Source organism: Oncorhynchus keta, chromosome 14, assembly GCF_023373465.1.
Source record: "Oncorhynchus keta strain PuntledgeMale-10-30-2019 chromosome 14, Oket_V2, whole genome shotgun sequence".
NCBI lineage: Eukaryota > Metazoa > Chordata > Actinopteri > Salmoniformes > Salmonidae > Oncorhynchus > Oncorhynchus keta.
In genome coordinates this window covers 52,603,724-52,618,684 of record NC_068434.1, presented here as the reverse complement: position 1 = coordinate 52,618,684, position 14,961 = coordinate 52,603,724, and the positions used below count along the sequence as shown (strand labels likewise).

At 39.8% G+C, this 14,961-nt stretch overlaps 1 protein-coding gene across 2 annotated transcripts in view; it reads left to right on the top strand.

Moving 5' to 3' along the window:
- prdm6 (PR domain containing 6) overlaps positions 1 to 8,892 on the top strand; it is a 55,021-nt gene extending 46,129 nt beyond the window's left edge. The window contains exons 7-8 of one of the 2 annotated variants that reach the window (XM_035786456.2): positions 1,953 to 2,129; positions 6,130 to 8,892. In XM_035786456.2, the coding sequence (XP_035642349.1) occupies positions 1,953 to 2,129; positions 6,130 to 6,247 (295 nt within the window). In that variant the 3' untranslated portion in view covers positions 6,248 to 8,892. Of the gene's footprint in view, positions 1 to 1,952; positions 2,140 to 6,129 lie in introns of both variants that reach the window. The other variant, XM_035786457.2, reaches the window with a different exon arrangement.
- The last annotated feature ends 6,069 nt before the right edge of the window (positions 8,893 to 14,961 follow it).

Sequence of the window (14,961 nt, the reverse complement as noted above, 5' to 3'; positions counted from 1 at the left end):
ATCAGTTTCCTCTTCGCTAATCCTAACCATTAGTGGGGGAAATGCTAAACTGACCCAAGATCAGCATCTAGGGGCAACTTCACCCCACACCTTTTAAGCTCAGAAGAGCCCTACAGATGTTGTTTCGCTCCGGTTTGTCTGTTTGTTGATAACAAGGGATATACGAGTCACTTGAATCATTGCAATTATGCTGAACTCACTAATCTTTTCAATGCAAACAGTATGATGCTACTTTTTTTTCCATTGGGTCATGTTTTGGAACAGTTGGCACAACATAATGGTTAGACTTTGAAAAAGAGCTGTCCTCATCACCAATTTAGTTTATCATCTAAATCCTATCCTTCACTCATAAACCCAATAAGCTTTCAACTGGTGGAATACCATACAATAGAATACAATACAACTTTTATGAGGTCTTTATTTTGTTCCCTGCTCATTTGATTACCATGATTGGTTGACGAGGGCCATTATCTCAACACTAGAATGTAATAGATTGATCAATAACATGGAAACTAAGACCGTGTGTGTGTGTGTGTGTGTGTGTGTGTGTGTGTAGTGTAGTGTAGATATTTTCTGTGGAGTGATTTTCTAAACCATTGATATATGTATTGTTCAAAACCAAGACATATAGCTGCAATGCCAAAGGGGTTTCCTCTTATAAATGTAAGTTGTCTCAGTGGAGAATAACTGTGAGTTGCTGAGCCGACAAAGAGCTTTACATAGTCCTGTATTATTTTGAAATAATAAATATGTCTCTATCAAGAAATTGATAGCACAAAAACAGATCCCAAGAAGTAAATAATTTGATCCAAATTATTCCAAATAATCTTGTGTCGTTATTATAAAGACTTTAGATTAAAGACACATTATCAAGAGATTTGTCATTATTTACATAAGCAATTAATTGAATATCAAGCCGTCGGTGACCTGTTAATCTATTAGAAACCTGAACAATTACTTTCATACAAGTATTTGTGCACGTGTATTTTTTCCTTCGTTATTGCGCATATGTGCCTGCGTGCGTGGCCCTGCAGAGGCTCCCTGTGTTGTGATGGAGGTGTTTATCTGTGGGGCTCTCCCAGGCTCACTGCTGTAATAAACAATAACCTGACATTAATCACACGGCGCGGCTCTAATAAATTATATCCACACATTAATCACATTAAAGTATTCACAATCAATGCACCTTCTCATAGAAAAACCTCAAAATAAATTGTGGTCTAAGTCACTGAGGCATACTTTATAGAATGGGGCTGATAAATGAATAGAACCCCCATGGAATTGCAGCTTTATGTGGAAAACTGCAAGTGAGAAATTTTCCATTATATTACACTTTTTTGCTCTAATTACTTTAACTTTTCCTCCACATAATACCGCTAGCTATGGCTTCAGATTCACAGAATATGCATGGTTTATATTGCCTATTTAACAACAAAATAAAGAACATTGTTCCTAACATCTGCACACTGTTATCTTCTGGTGTTATCATGTGCTGTTAAACTCTAGGCTGTCTAAAATCACACCATCTAATTGATGCAATCATTGTCAATTGGTAAAGGGAGTAATAACTTTGCCCTGGAAGGTTTGTCTTCTCTCTGAAGGAATCATGTGATTGATGGCACAGTTGAATAGTCAATTAGTCTAATTACTCCTGTAAGAGCATTTCTTTGTGGCCTCTGTCAATAAATGTGTGATTTGTTATCATGCCCCACTTATTCATTGGGATCACTGTGAGAATTAGCAAAGATCATTAGAGCTCTACATGCAGATAGGAACAACAGACAGAAGGAAACAGAAAAACCCAACTATACCTAATGTTTCCAGTATGTTGTGCACATATTGATAGATGGCCCGAGTCATGGACTGGGGCCACATGGTTGATTAGGGTCATGCTGCCATGGTAACGGGAGCTTGGTGTCCTCCTCTACCCCTCTGTGTGTGTGTGTCTGCAGACCTTACCAGTGTGGACACTGCTCCCAGTCCTTCTCCCAGCCGTCGGAGCTGCGCAACCATGTCGTCACTCACTCCAGCGACCGGCCCTTCAAGTGTGGCTACTGTGGCCGGGCATTTGCAGGAGCCACCACTCTCAACAACCACATCCGGACACACACTGGGGAGAAGCCATTCAAGTAAGTAACAGTGAGTACCATTGCTTCCTCCAATGACACCATTACAGAAAGCACAATGAATGTTTATGGCACACTGTCTACTCCTATTGTCGCCCCCACCATTGCCCACTGTGTCTGAAAAGGCCTGTGATAGTTGAATACTGATATACACTTAAGGTTAGCACACACACAGGGCCAGAAGACACTTATTAGATGAGGCCAGAGGTTTCACAATGCCTACATGGTACAAAAAAATCACTTCAACTACACTGCAAATTGAAATATTTGCTCACCTTTTTTTGAGTGCATCTCAGTGGCAAGGCTGTATTTGAAAGTGGAAGCCTCGTCTCTGCTACAGCACATATACTACCGGTCAAAAGTTTTAGAACACCTACTCATTCAAGAGTTTTTCTTTATTTTTACTATATACTACATTGTAGAGTGATAGTGGAGACATCACAACTACAAAATAACACATATGGAATCTTGCAGTAACCAAAGAATTGTTAAACAAATCAAAATATATTTGAGATTCTTCAAATAGCCACTTTGCCTTGATGACAGCTTTGCACACGCTTGGAATTCTCTCAACCAGCGTCATGAGGTAGTCACCTGGAATGCATTTCAATTAATAGGTGTGCCTTCTTAAAAGTTAATTTGTGGAATTTCTTTCCTTCTTAATGTGTTTGAGCCAATCAGTTGTGTTGTGACAAGATAGGAGCCTTGAACTTTGAAAGTTTCTTCAAGTGCAGTCGCAAAAACCATAAAGCACTATGATGAAACTGGCTCACATGAGGACCGCCACAGGAATGGAAGACCCAGAGTTACCCCTGCTGCAGAGGATACATTTATTAGAGTTAACATCCTCAGAAATTGCAGCCCAAATAAAAGCTTCACAGAGTTCAAGTAACATACACATCTCAACATGAACTGTTCAGAGGAGACTGTGTGAATCAGGCCTCCATGGTCGAATTGCTGCAAAGAAATCACTACTAAAGGACACCAATAATAAGAAGAGACTTGCTTGGCACAAGAAACATGAACAATGGACATTAAACCAGTGGAAATGTGTCCTTTGGCCTGGAGTCCAAATTGGAGATTTTTGGTTCCAACCTCTGTGTCTTTGTGAGATGCGGTTTGGGTGAACGGATGATCTCTACATATGTATTTCCCTCCAAAAAACATGGAGGTGTTATGGTGTCAGGGTACTTTGCTGGTGACACAGTCTGTGATTTATTTAGAATTCAAGGCACACTTAGCCAGCATGGCTGACATATCATTCTGCAGCGATACGCAAACCATCTGGTATGGGCTTAGTGGGTTTATCATTTGTTTTTCAACAGGACAACACAGTTGGGTCATTGACCCAACACCTTGACCCAGGCTGTGTAAGGGCTATTTCGCCAAGAAGGAGAGAGATGCATCACTTGACTTGGCCTCCACAATCACCCAACCACCCAACTAAATTGAGATGGTTTGTGATGAGTCGGACCACAGAGTGGAGGAAAGCAGCCAACAAATGCTCAGCATATGTGGGAGCTCTTTCAAGACTGATAGAAAAGCATTCCTCATCAATCTGGTTGAGAGAATGCCAAGAGTGTGTAAAGCAGTCATTAAGGGAAAGGGTGGCTATTTTGAAGAATATAAAATGTATTTTGATTTGTTTAACACTTTTTCGGTTACTACATGATTCCATGTGTATAATTTGATATCTTCACTATTATTCTACAATGTAGAAAATAGTACAAATAAAAACCCTTGAATGAGTAGGTGTTCTAAGACTTTTGACCAGTAGTATATATCACAAAGCATAGCTAATTGTTCTGCCATAGTCCACATAGCAAAATCCTTCCCAGCTAACCCATTTTGGTTTTGGACGGGTGGGGGGGGGGGGGCGTTTCCTGGATGTTGTAAGAAGGTTATTTTTTCAAATAACCAAAGGAGAACCTTCAGGGACATTCATGAAAAATGTTCTGTGTTAACTGGGCTCTGCCATGCCAGATGCTTCCCCATATCTCTGCCAGTCTGATTGATGCTGTTAAAGGCTCACACAGGCTAATAGATTTCTTTTAATCTAATGGACGTTATATGCATGTGACCTTGTTGACTCAACATCATAAACAAACGCTGTTGGAGCGTTCACTGTAAAGCACACCCTGTTGTGCCAACATTAGCTTTAATACAGTCACATATTATATTACCCGGTCCTATAATAAGACATTGTAAATGCATTATTACTGTGCAATTAACTCTATTAAATGAAGTGAGATAAGTATGTCATGATTTCATACTGTATTCCGCTCTTACACAATAACAAAGTAAGAACCATTTCTACCAGTGAGTACAGTAGGACTGCTTGATATAAGTATCAACATTTCTATGATTGCCAGGACAGCAATATTGACATTATATGAGCGTATCCATCTATATTGAATTTTCATCTTATAGATACAGGTAACTGACAAAATAACGGAAACACCAACATAGTGTCTTAATAGGGTGTTGGGCCACCACGATTCAACAGAACAGCTTTAATGCGCCTTTGCACAGATTCTCCAAGTGTCTGGAACTCTATTGGAGGGATGCAACACCATTCTTCCACAAAATGTTTTTGTTGTTTTGTTGATGTTGGTGGAAAACACTGTCTCAGGCAGCGCTCCAGAATCTCCCATAAGTGTTCAATTGAGTTGAGATCTGGTGACTGACACGCACACTCACACACTTTAATGTTCAAAGTTACTGAGATCTCTTCTAGCAATGGTAGCCCAAAAAATTGGCATTTGTATACATGACCCGAAGCATGATGGGATGTTAATTGCTTAATTAACTCAGGAACCACACCTGTGTGGAAGCACCTGCATTCAATATACTTTTTATCCCTCATTTACTTTATTTTTGGCAGTTATCTGTATATGATCCATAGTTTTTCGCAAGCTTGAAAATGGGATGAAATGTAATTTACAGCCGCTACTGTCCTCTCATCAATGTAGATAATAAATCCCACCAGATTGTCACCATGTAGCCAGGGACAGTGGTGTGAAAAGGTGACTGATTTGAGGCCGACCAATCAAGTAACGAATCAGCTTTCTAATAAGCAATCAGTGATACACAAATGTGTCATCAGCACTTCAAATGCTCCAGAGAGGAAGAGGCACACAAAGACATTAATGAATACACCACAGTAATCTTTAGCTAATCAATAGGGGCTGAGTTATTTTCATTGAGCTGATATGCTTGATAGATTAAAGCTGGCATTTTCTGTTAGTCAGGAATGCTCACGTGTTTTCTACTGCAAAACGTCACTAAACAAATTCCGTGTAGTCTGCAACTTTGGCCCTTTCACTGGCTCTACTTTTACCTTAGGCACAAACAGCAAATTCAGTAAAACTAAGAGGACATTACCGCATATCTACCGCTTTTTACTGTTAGCAGATTGACAGAAACGGGTGCATCCTTGTCACATAATCTGGAAAACTTGATAGTAGAAGGATCTAGTTTACTGAAAGGGGTGATTCTCACAAATTGCTATGATGTAACTAATGATTCGATACAGTTAGTAGAACAGAATGCCATAAGAAGCTGTCCTTACATAATTACTACTCTAGACACCAAGCCCCCTAGCCAAGTGCATTAGCAGCACCCAGCCCCCTACATTGCACACGGTCCCTTCTTTCTGGGCTGCTAAGCACAATACTTCAGGAGAGGCTCTCTTTGATAGCCGGCCTACCGAAAATCTCTTTTTGTTCTCTATCTACTGGATGTGACAATGATGCGTGCCTTATCTAGACAGGCCCCTTGAGGGGGGCCCCTCCTCTGAGATTATTGACAGGGCCCAATGTTGGGAGGCATTGGGGCCTTCGCCCATCATCGGCATCAAGGCCAGAGGACTAGGCTCCAATTACAGCCCTCTGGCCCAGTCAGATTCCCAGCCACTTTGGAGTGTCAGTTGCCATTAGGATGCCGAGTGATGAGGTGGCATGTACGGCTGGCCTCTCTGAGTCGTTTTGTGTTGTGTGTTCAGGTGCGAGAGGTGCGACAGGAGCTTCACGCAGGCCACCCAGCTCAGCAGACACCAGCGGATGCCCAACGAGTGCAAGCCCATCAGCGGCGAGAGCAGCGAATCAATCGAGGTGGATTAGCTGATTGACTGGCCGGAATTAAACTGCAAGGAAAATCATGATTAAATGTCACGGACACTTAAACAAAACCAAAGATTTCCTCTGAGAAACTCTCAATCAGCCCCAGAAAACCAAAAGCAGTAATAAAATAAGTAAGATGTTAAGAGTTATTGATCTTGGCACAGAAAAGGGACCAGGAGGGGGAGGGGAATGTTGGGGGAGTGGGGATGTTGAAGGGAGGAGAAACAATTATTTATTTATGACTGGGGAGTTATGGTTCCCAAAGAAGACCTGAAACTGGGACAGCAAAAAAATACCAAAAATGTCCACTGTATGTAGCTTTATATCTCAGTTGTCTTATTCTTTGTATCCTAATACCAAAGGGAAAGGAATGTTGGGGGGAACTGTGAGGGTAGAACATGCCTCTACTGAGAATGCACAATTTCTCTTAAATTGCACCACGAAGCATGATTTAGGAGGGGACTGTGTTTCCACCACAAAAATAAGAAACTATTATCCACAGTATGAATTGTGAAAACTAAATTATATTTATCTTCTATTGCTCTCATGTCATGCTTCGGGCACTTTTAATAATGATTATTTAATTGTTTCAGTTCAATCTGATGCTCCTAAATATAATAATGGAGACTATTTGAATATTCATTTTGTGTAAAAAAAAAAAATATACTATACATCTTCAGATTCTTGTTATTAAATGTAAAACTGATAGTTCACAGATTAAAATAGACATTTTGTCCAGAAAGGAAGATGAGTTTTCATGGCATCTATTAAGAAACTACTGTATTTCAGGGCAAGCATTTGTTTAAGATCCAGGTTGGAAATCAGTCAAATAACATCTGGTTTGTCCTTAATCTCAATGTATCAGTGATATCTATTTGTCACAGGCACAATTGTAAGCTTCCCTATACCTGTTTAATGGTGACGTTCATTTTAAGATTCAAGGGCAAACTACATTATGATTTGAAATGTGCTGCATTCTTTAAAAAACATTTTTTTTTTTTTACATTGTTATTGTGATTGTTTTGTTAATTTTACTACGCGATGTAAGTTCGATTTCGTCTTGGATGTACATAGTCTCATAACGATACACTTCTAACAGGTGAGGAAAAGCACGACAAAGCCCAACGAGGTTTGAGCCTGAAATTAGAGCATTAGGGATGGATTCACTTTGAGACCAAGTCATCAAACATGTTGATGCAAATCTTATCAAATCAAACTGGTTTATTGCTGTATTATTATGGACAGAATGATTTGAGTTGAATAAGCAAAGCAATTTAAATCAGATTAAAAGAAGAAACGTGTATGATAATCATCTGTATATGACAGGGATCATCAACTAGATTCAGCCACGGGCCGATTTTGTTTTTTCTTGAGCGGAGGGTCAGGGGGCGGAACATAATTACAAATGATTTGTAGACTGCAAATTGACCACAAGAAGCCCAAACAGATATAATATTGAGCTAAAACAATCATTTCAAACCTTGCTTACATTTGTATACGATCACATATCTATCTATTACGTGTGGGGAATACTTTGGAACAGATTCCTAAAATTAAAATCACAGAGCTGATTTGCTGGTGCTTTCAGTCTTTTTTAAGTCAGAACTTGGGGGTCAAATAAAATCGCCCACAGCCAGCCAGTTGGGGATCCCTGGTATATGAGAAAGACTTCTACAAAGTGTGTTTAACTCTGACTTTTCAACATTTGGACTCTTGTTTGCATGATTTCATCCCTTCCTTTTTTTATTCTTCTTTTTTTTATAAGAAAGGGCTCAAACCATTCCTCTGTAGAAATTAAAACAGTGACCCAGTTTTGAATATTATCAATACTTCTATTGATGGTTTAATTCATTGCTTCTTAATCTGTTTTACTTTTGTGAATGTTTGTCATTTGTATATCAAATCACAATCATTATATTTTCTAATGTGTTAACATTACACTTAACGCCTATCACAGGTATAATCCGTTTATAGATGTAAAGGTATGGAACTTTGAACAATGCAATATCCCTACCGTTGCCCTAAGAATTAGTAGTATTATTTTAGTACTTTAAAAAAATGCCTGTGATATTTTAGAGGACAATGTGCTATACTATTCTATCTAAAACAAATAACATTGAATTAGATTTTTTAACATGGTTTTTGAAAAATGGCAATCGTCTCTGAAAACACGATACATCCCTTCCAGCCATCACAAACCAGAAAGTCTGAAATGTTCTGTTTTTTTCAACCACGATTTTCCTGTCACTTGATGTTTGTTCTTTACAAAGAGAGTCTGTGTGTGTTTGTGTGTGTGTTGGACATAGCGGTAAAGCGTTTTCTCAGATTCATCTTAGCAGGCGGTGATGTATCAGTGTGTCCGCGGGGTGTGCTCCCTGCCCGTGGCCCCTGCGTTGTGTGTCTGTAAGGTCACGTCCCACAGCGCCGCTGGTTCTAGTGCGCGGGCAGCTGTCGAGAGGTTATGGATCTGACCCGGAGAACATGAACTCCGCTTGCTCACACCGCCCCTGATTTATTAGGCCGTCCATACACCTTTCAAGCATGGCCCTTTTCTTTTTCTCAACCCCTGGCTGAAATCGTCAAGTACAAACAAAATTCAAAGCAGCTTTTTCAATAAACCTATCCACAAGTCTTTTCCCCCTTCAGCAATGTGTGGGTGTTGCTGCTCTGAAACCTGTGCTGCTGTTAAAGAGAGCCTTTCATATGACTGAGTCAGGGTAAAACTGCTTTCATTTCCCATGTTGTCCATGCCACTCAAACAGAACATGTAAATGATTTGCAATGCTTATTTTGGCTCAACTTGCCCAATCTTATTTGGTGGGGATAGACAAGGTTAGAAATTGACATATATATACAGGTCTTTTAAGGCATTATAAACTCCTCACTTGGTTTAGTGCTGGTAAACACTGTCTGGTGGCTATATTTGGGACAGGATGGGATCTGAGTTCCTGAGCAGTCTGGACCCATATTCCAATAACATGTTAGATTTGAGGATTAATGTTCTAAGTTGGGCATTATTTTGTGTTCAACCTAGTGGAATCAAAATGCCATTATCTTTGTTAGTGCAGTCAAAAACTGGATTTTCTTGTGTTTTATATATATACACGACCGTTCAAAAGTTTGGGGTCACTTAGAAATGTCCTTGTTTTTCAAAGAAAAGCAAAAAGAATGTGTCCATTAAAATAACATCAAATTGACCAGAAATACAATGTAGACATTGTTAATGTTGTAATTGACTATTGTATGGTTTTCTGGTTTACTAATGATCAATTAGCCTTTTAAAATGATAAACATGGATTAGCTAACACAACATGCCATTGGAACACAGGAGTGATGGTTGCTGATAATATGCGTCTGTACGCCTATGTAGATATTCCATTAAAAATCTGCCGTTTCCAGCTACAATAGTCATTTACAACATTAGAAATACAGTGTAGACATTGTTAATCAATTTGATGTTATTTTAATAGACATAAAATGAGCTTTTCTTTAAAAAACAAGGACATTTCTAAGTGATCCTAAACTTTTGAACGGTAGTATATATAATAAGAGTTGTTTAAAAAGACTGCCTGAAATTTCAGCCTGTTGTGGTGGGATGGAGTTTCGACATCACCAGGTGGTAAATAAGTAAATAGACCAATAAGAGTTCCAAACCGCTCTGCCAATAACAGCTAGTTTTCCCCTCCCTACCCAGACAACTCCCAGACAGTCCTAGAAAAAGTATTGCTTGAGTTATTTATCTTTGCTAAAAAGTTATTTTTGTTTCTTTTTCAACATTTTCATTCAAACTATTACATTCAGGTACTTAATTGTTACCCAGAAATGATTTAATATTGAGATAAAAACATCTGCATTGGACCTTTAAGTGTGCTAGCAGTCAACTTTAACAAAACATCTTATCTTCACCCACTGGTGGGACGCTTTAGCGCTTCACATCACCTGTATTGTCATAGTGTGTTTGGATTAGTCATATAATGGCCATATTTTGCCAGCTGTTTCCATTTTCCAGTAATAATCTTACTTGCTCTCCCATGCACACACCACATACATTTGAAGGTTATAACAATTATAACACTACCTTGAACTCAAATAGAAAAAAACATATTTAACCACCTTTCTGCACATGCTTAGCAACTATCGCAGTTTGAAGTTACAGTACTAGAAACAAAGTTGCCAGCTTTTAGAGTGATTTAAACAAATGATTCTCACGGGAATTTGACAAATTTGTAAAACAAATACAGTTAAGATTTCATACATCAATCACCATACTTTGCCATGGGAACTAGGACCTGTGAAATGCAGCTTCACTCAGGCTAAACAAATGATCACACAAAAATTATTATTTTGAAAGGCTACATGTGAAAGTGGCCCTAGGGGTTTGGACTGTAATGGTTTGCGTTTCATGGAATTTCCTGCTCGGGAAAATATTAAACAGACAAGGGTCACACTTTCAAAAGCAATTAGTGATCAAGCTGGAGTTTTTCTACCTTCTAAAAAAAAAAAAAAAAGTTCATTGGAAACAATGTAGGGAAAAAGTCTGAGAAATGAAAGTTCTCTCTTGACCTTGTTCAATTACAACCACCGTTTATTAACTTAACGTGTCAGAGTGCTGGATTCCCCCCCAGTTTTATTGAGTTTACTGTACAGTTGTGTATGTCAGAGAGCATACACCATGCACATTCTGTGATCCAATGGGATCAATTTAAGTGTGGAACATAACAGCCAGAAGTGAAAGAGGGTGGGAAACCCCACTAACGCATCATCCTCACCTTACTGGTCATAGCACAGTACTGTACGATCATGGTCACATGGTCTAACTATAATCTTAATGACCTCATTAATTTCTACTTATCTGATTAACACCACTTAATGGAAACTCTCCCAGTGTAAAACATGGTCTAAGGGAGATTTCATTATGGCATGGGACTTTGTGATCCATATTCACGTGTCTGACAAATTACTATTAATTCCACCCAGGTTCTCCCATTAGCTGCAACATGACAAATAGTCTGTTCACATTATGCAGAGTGAACACCAGTCACACAAGTCATGCCAGAGATACTTATCATTGTCAGGTTAGGCCCCATGCATAATGCCAAAGGTAGCAATCAAAGCCCAGAAAAGTGTTTCCAGGCCCGGAGTTAGCCACCACAGCTCAAACGAGAATAAATCACATGGGCCCGGGCCTGGAGTGAGTGACCCGGTAAACATGCTGATAGTGTGTCTTTATGTCATCTGTGTAAGCTGTTGCTGACGGTCTGTCCTCATAAGTACGGGGGAGTTCAAGCAGCAAGGAGGGCAAGTGTCTAAACAAGCCATACGTCACTATCAGCTGGGCCAGGTTTTACAGACAGCAGTCTCCAGCAGGCTCTGGGCCCTGCTCCTCGCCAGCCAGATAAAGAGCCAGGAGGAATTCAGCCCTTCACTTCAGCCACCAGACGGATGAGCTGTGAGCGTCTGCACACTGTCAGCCCAGATGACAACACAAGCCATCCACCACCCACCACCACCAGACAGAACGCATGGGAACACACTCAGGCGGTGTTAAGACATGTTCAACATGTGATTACATGTGTAAGCTATCACACTCCTGCACCCGCAGGTCAGCAGATTGAGCTCATCAACCCATCTCGCAATATTCAAATACATTGTTCTATCATTTGTTAATGTGGAATTTGGGTTGGTGCCCTAGAATCCATCTATAAATCCTTGAGTATCAAACCTAAAAAAAAAAACTTTAAAAAGAAGAGTGATTAATAGAGGCGCTTAACATCAAACATGTGTGCGGTGTCAGAGTGGTAGAGTAGCGGCCATTGACATGACAGATACAATGGATATAAATCAAATAACATGTTATTGGTCACATTCACATGTTTAGCAGATGTTATTGCGAGTGTAGCGAAATGCTTGTGCTTCTAGTTCTAACAGTGCAGCAATATCTAACAAGTAATCTAACAATTCCACAACAATGACCTAATACACACATCTATTAAAGGAATGTAATAAGAGTATATAAATATATGGATGAGCAATGACAGAGCGGGATATGGAACATACAATAGCTATAAAATACAGTATATACAGATGAAATGAGTAATGCAAGATTTGTAAACATTAAAGTGGCATTATTAAAGTGACAAGTGATCCATTTATTAAAGTGGCCAATGATTTCAAGTCTATGTAGGCAGTAGTCTCTGTGTTAGTGATGGCTGTTTAACAGTCTGATGTCCTTGAGATTGAAAAACAGACTCTGTCTCTCGGTCCCAGCTTTGATGCACCTGTACGGACCTCGCCTTCTGGATACTAGCGGGATGAACAGGCAGTGGCCCGGGTGTTTGTTGTCCTTGATGATATTTTGGGCCTTCCTGTGACATCAGGTGCTGGTGTCCTGGAGGGCAGGTAGTTTGCCCCCAGTGATGTGTTGTGCAGACCGCACCACCCTCTGGAGAGCCCTTCCGGTTGAGGGCGGTGCAGTTGCCGTACTAGGCGGTGATACAGCCCAACAGGATGCTCTCAATTGTGCATCTCTAAAAGTTTGTGAGGGTTTTAGGTGACAAGCCAAATTTCTTCAGCCTCCTGAGGTTGAAGAGGCGCTGTTGTGACTTCTTCACCACGCTGTGTGTGTGGGTGGACAATTTCAGTGTGTCCGTGATGTGTACACCGAGTAACTTAAAACTTTCCACCTTCTCCACTGCTGTCCCATCGATGTGGATAGGGGGGTGCTCCCTCTGCTATACCGTAGGATGTGTTTTGAGAAATACTCTTAGGGACTGGAGTCATTTACTGCAATCGAATATTATGCCAACTACACTCCATACATCTTCAGAAATTACCAGGGCAAATAAAGACACACTTCATTTAAAGTTGATGAAGTGCTAACTTTTTAAGGCTTGAAGAGAAACTCTAAAAACAAACTTGTGGCATCGATATGAGTCTGAAACATTTATTCTACTGTCAAAATTTACTACAAATTGTAAAGAGGTCAATTTTGGTCATAGAGTCATTCTCGTCTGTGAGACGAGTTGTGGTTGTGACTGCACCACAACGTAAATTAAGAATGACCACAAATTATCTATTATATTGACCAGCTGTTCAAGTGCTCACTCTAACAATGGAAATAGAAGTCCTCGAAGATGGAAGGCAGTCGGGGAGGAGGCGAGATTAGGTGGGACCATTCTAGTCAATGAGAGGGCCGATACGCTTGTGACCAACAGGCACAAGTCCGATATAAAGTTGTTTGTTCAGTTGCCAGGACATTACGTTTTCATTCTTATATCAGTCAGTACACTCGTAACAACCTAAGCATTACAAAACATCACATTTTTTGTTTACCAAATTCAACACTCATTGAACTTCAAATAAAAACTCCTCGTTTGGTGGGCGCAAAAACGGCACCTGCTGGAGGAGACAGATTTTGGGCCGAGTTGAGCCTCTGGCTTCACCTCTTCCTCTCTGGGTTGGATTTGTTTCAATCCTGCCCACATGCCCACAGCTGGTAGCACACAGGTAATTGTCAATTCAGAGTGCAGCTGCACACGACCCAATTGTAATGCCTGTGGTACATTTGGGTTGTCTTTGGATATCCCGATGGGATTAGTTCGGGACCATAGGTAAATTAGATGTTAAAATTATAATAGCTCCAAATTTCAATGACTTAAAAACCTCAAACCAACTATAAATTGAAGAAATGAATATACAAATATAAAAAACATTTCATGAGAAAACTGAAAAGAATCCAACATGAAATATTGTCTAATTTACATGTAATTTATTGATAGTGCCTAACTAGCCTTGGAGATATCCAAAGTCAAACCAACAACTGTGCCATGGTCGCACACCAGCTTGCCGAAGCTAATTGGCAGAATTATTTGGATAACTTTTCCCACCTGCGAACACACACAAGAAACCCATCAAACCAAACCACAAAAACAACTCACGTTTGAATTGTCATGGCCACGAGTATGTCTTAATGAACCAAATCAAAGAATATCTATTATATTGACAAGATAGCTAGATGACCACTAACAATGGGAATATGTCTTCAATGATTGAAGGCAGGCAAGATCATGTGGGACCATTCTAGCCAATGAGATGGCAGATACGCGTGTTGCCGAAATGCCACGTGCATCCAATTATAATCAGTACATATGTAACAGCCTAAACATTACAGAAATATTTGATCAAACAAACCTCATGTAATTCAACACTTTCTCATAGACCTCCATACCAAAAAAAGTGCTCATCTCACACGGACAGATTTTGAGTAAATCCTTTGGCTTCGGCTCTCCCTTGCTGACCAAATTTAAATAATCAGGAAGTGCGGTCACCCTTTAATGAAGCCTTTATGCTTTATAAGGCCTACAGAAATCCTTCAATAGCAAATAAAACTATGTAGAATGTCTTCTTACAGCACCTTTTGCAAATCACCAGATGTAGACCTTTTATGTCGATGACTTTGTTTATAATTGTTTAGTCAAGTTTTATACTGCTTATGAAAAACATATGAATGCTCTATAAAGCCTTTTTAAGATGTTAGATTTAAGTGGGTCCAATGGCAAACAAGTTGACTTAACCTAAATGCATGGCGATACCATTTAGAATACTATTAAGTATGATTTGACGTGGTGTAGAGCAGTGGAGGATGCAGAGGGGAGGACAGCTCATAATAATGGCTGGAATGGAGTGGATGGAATGTCAAACACAAGGAGAGTATG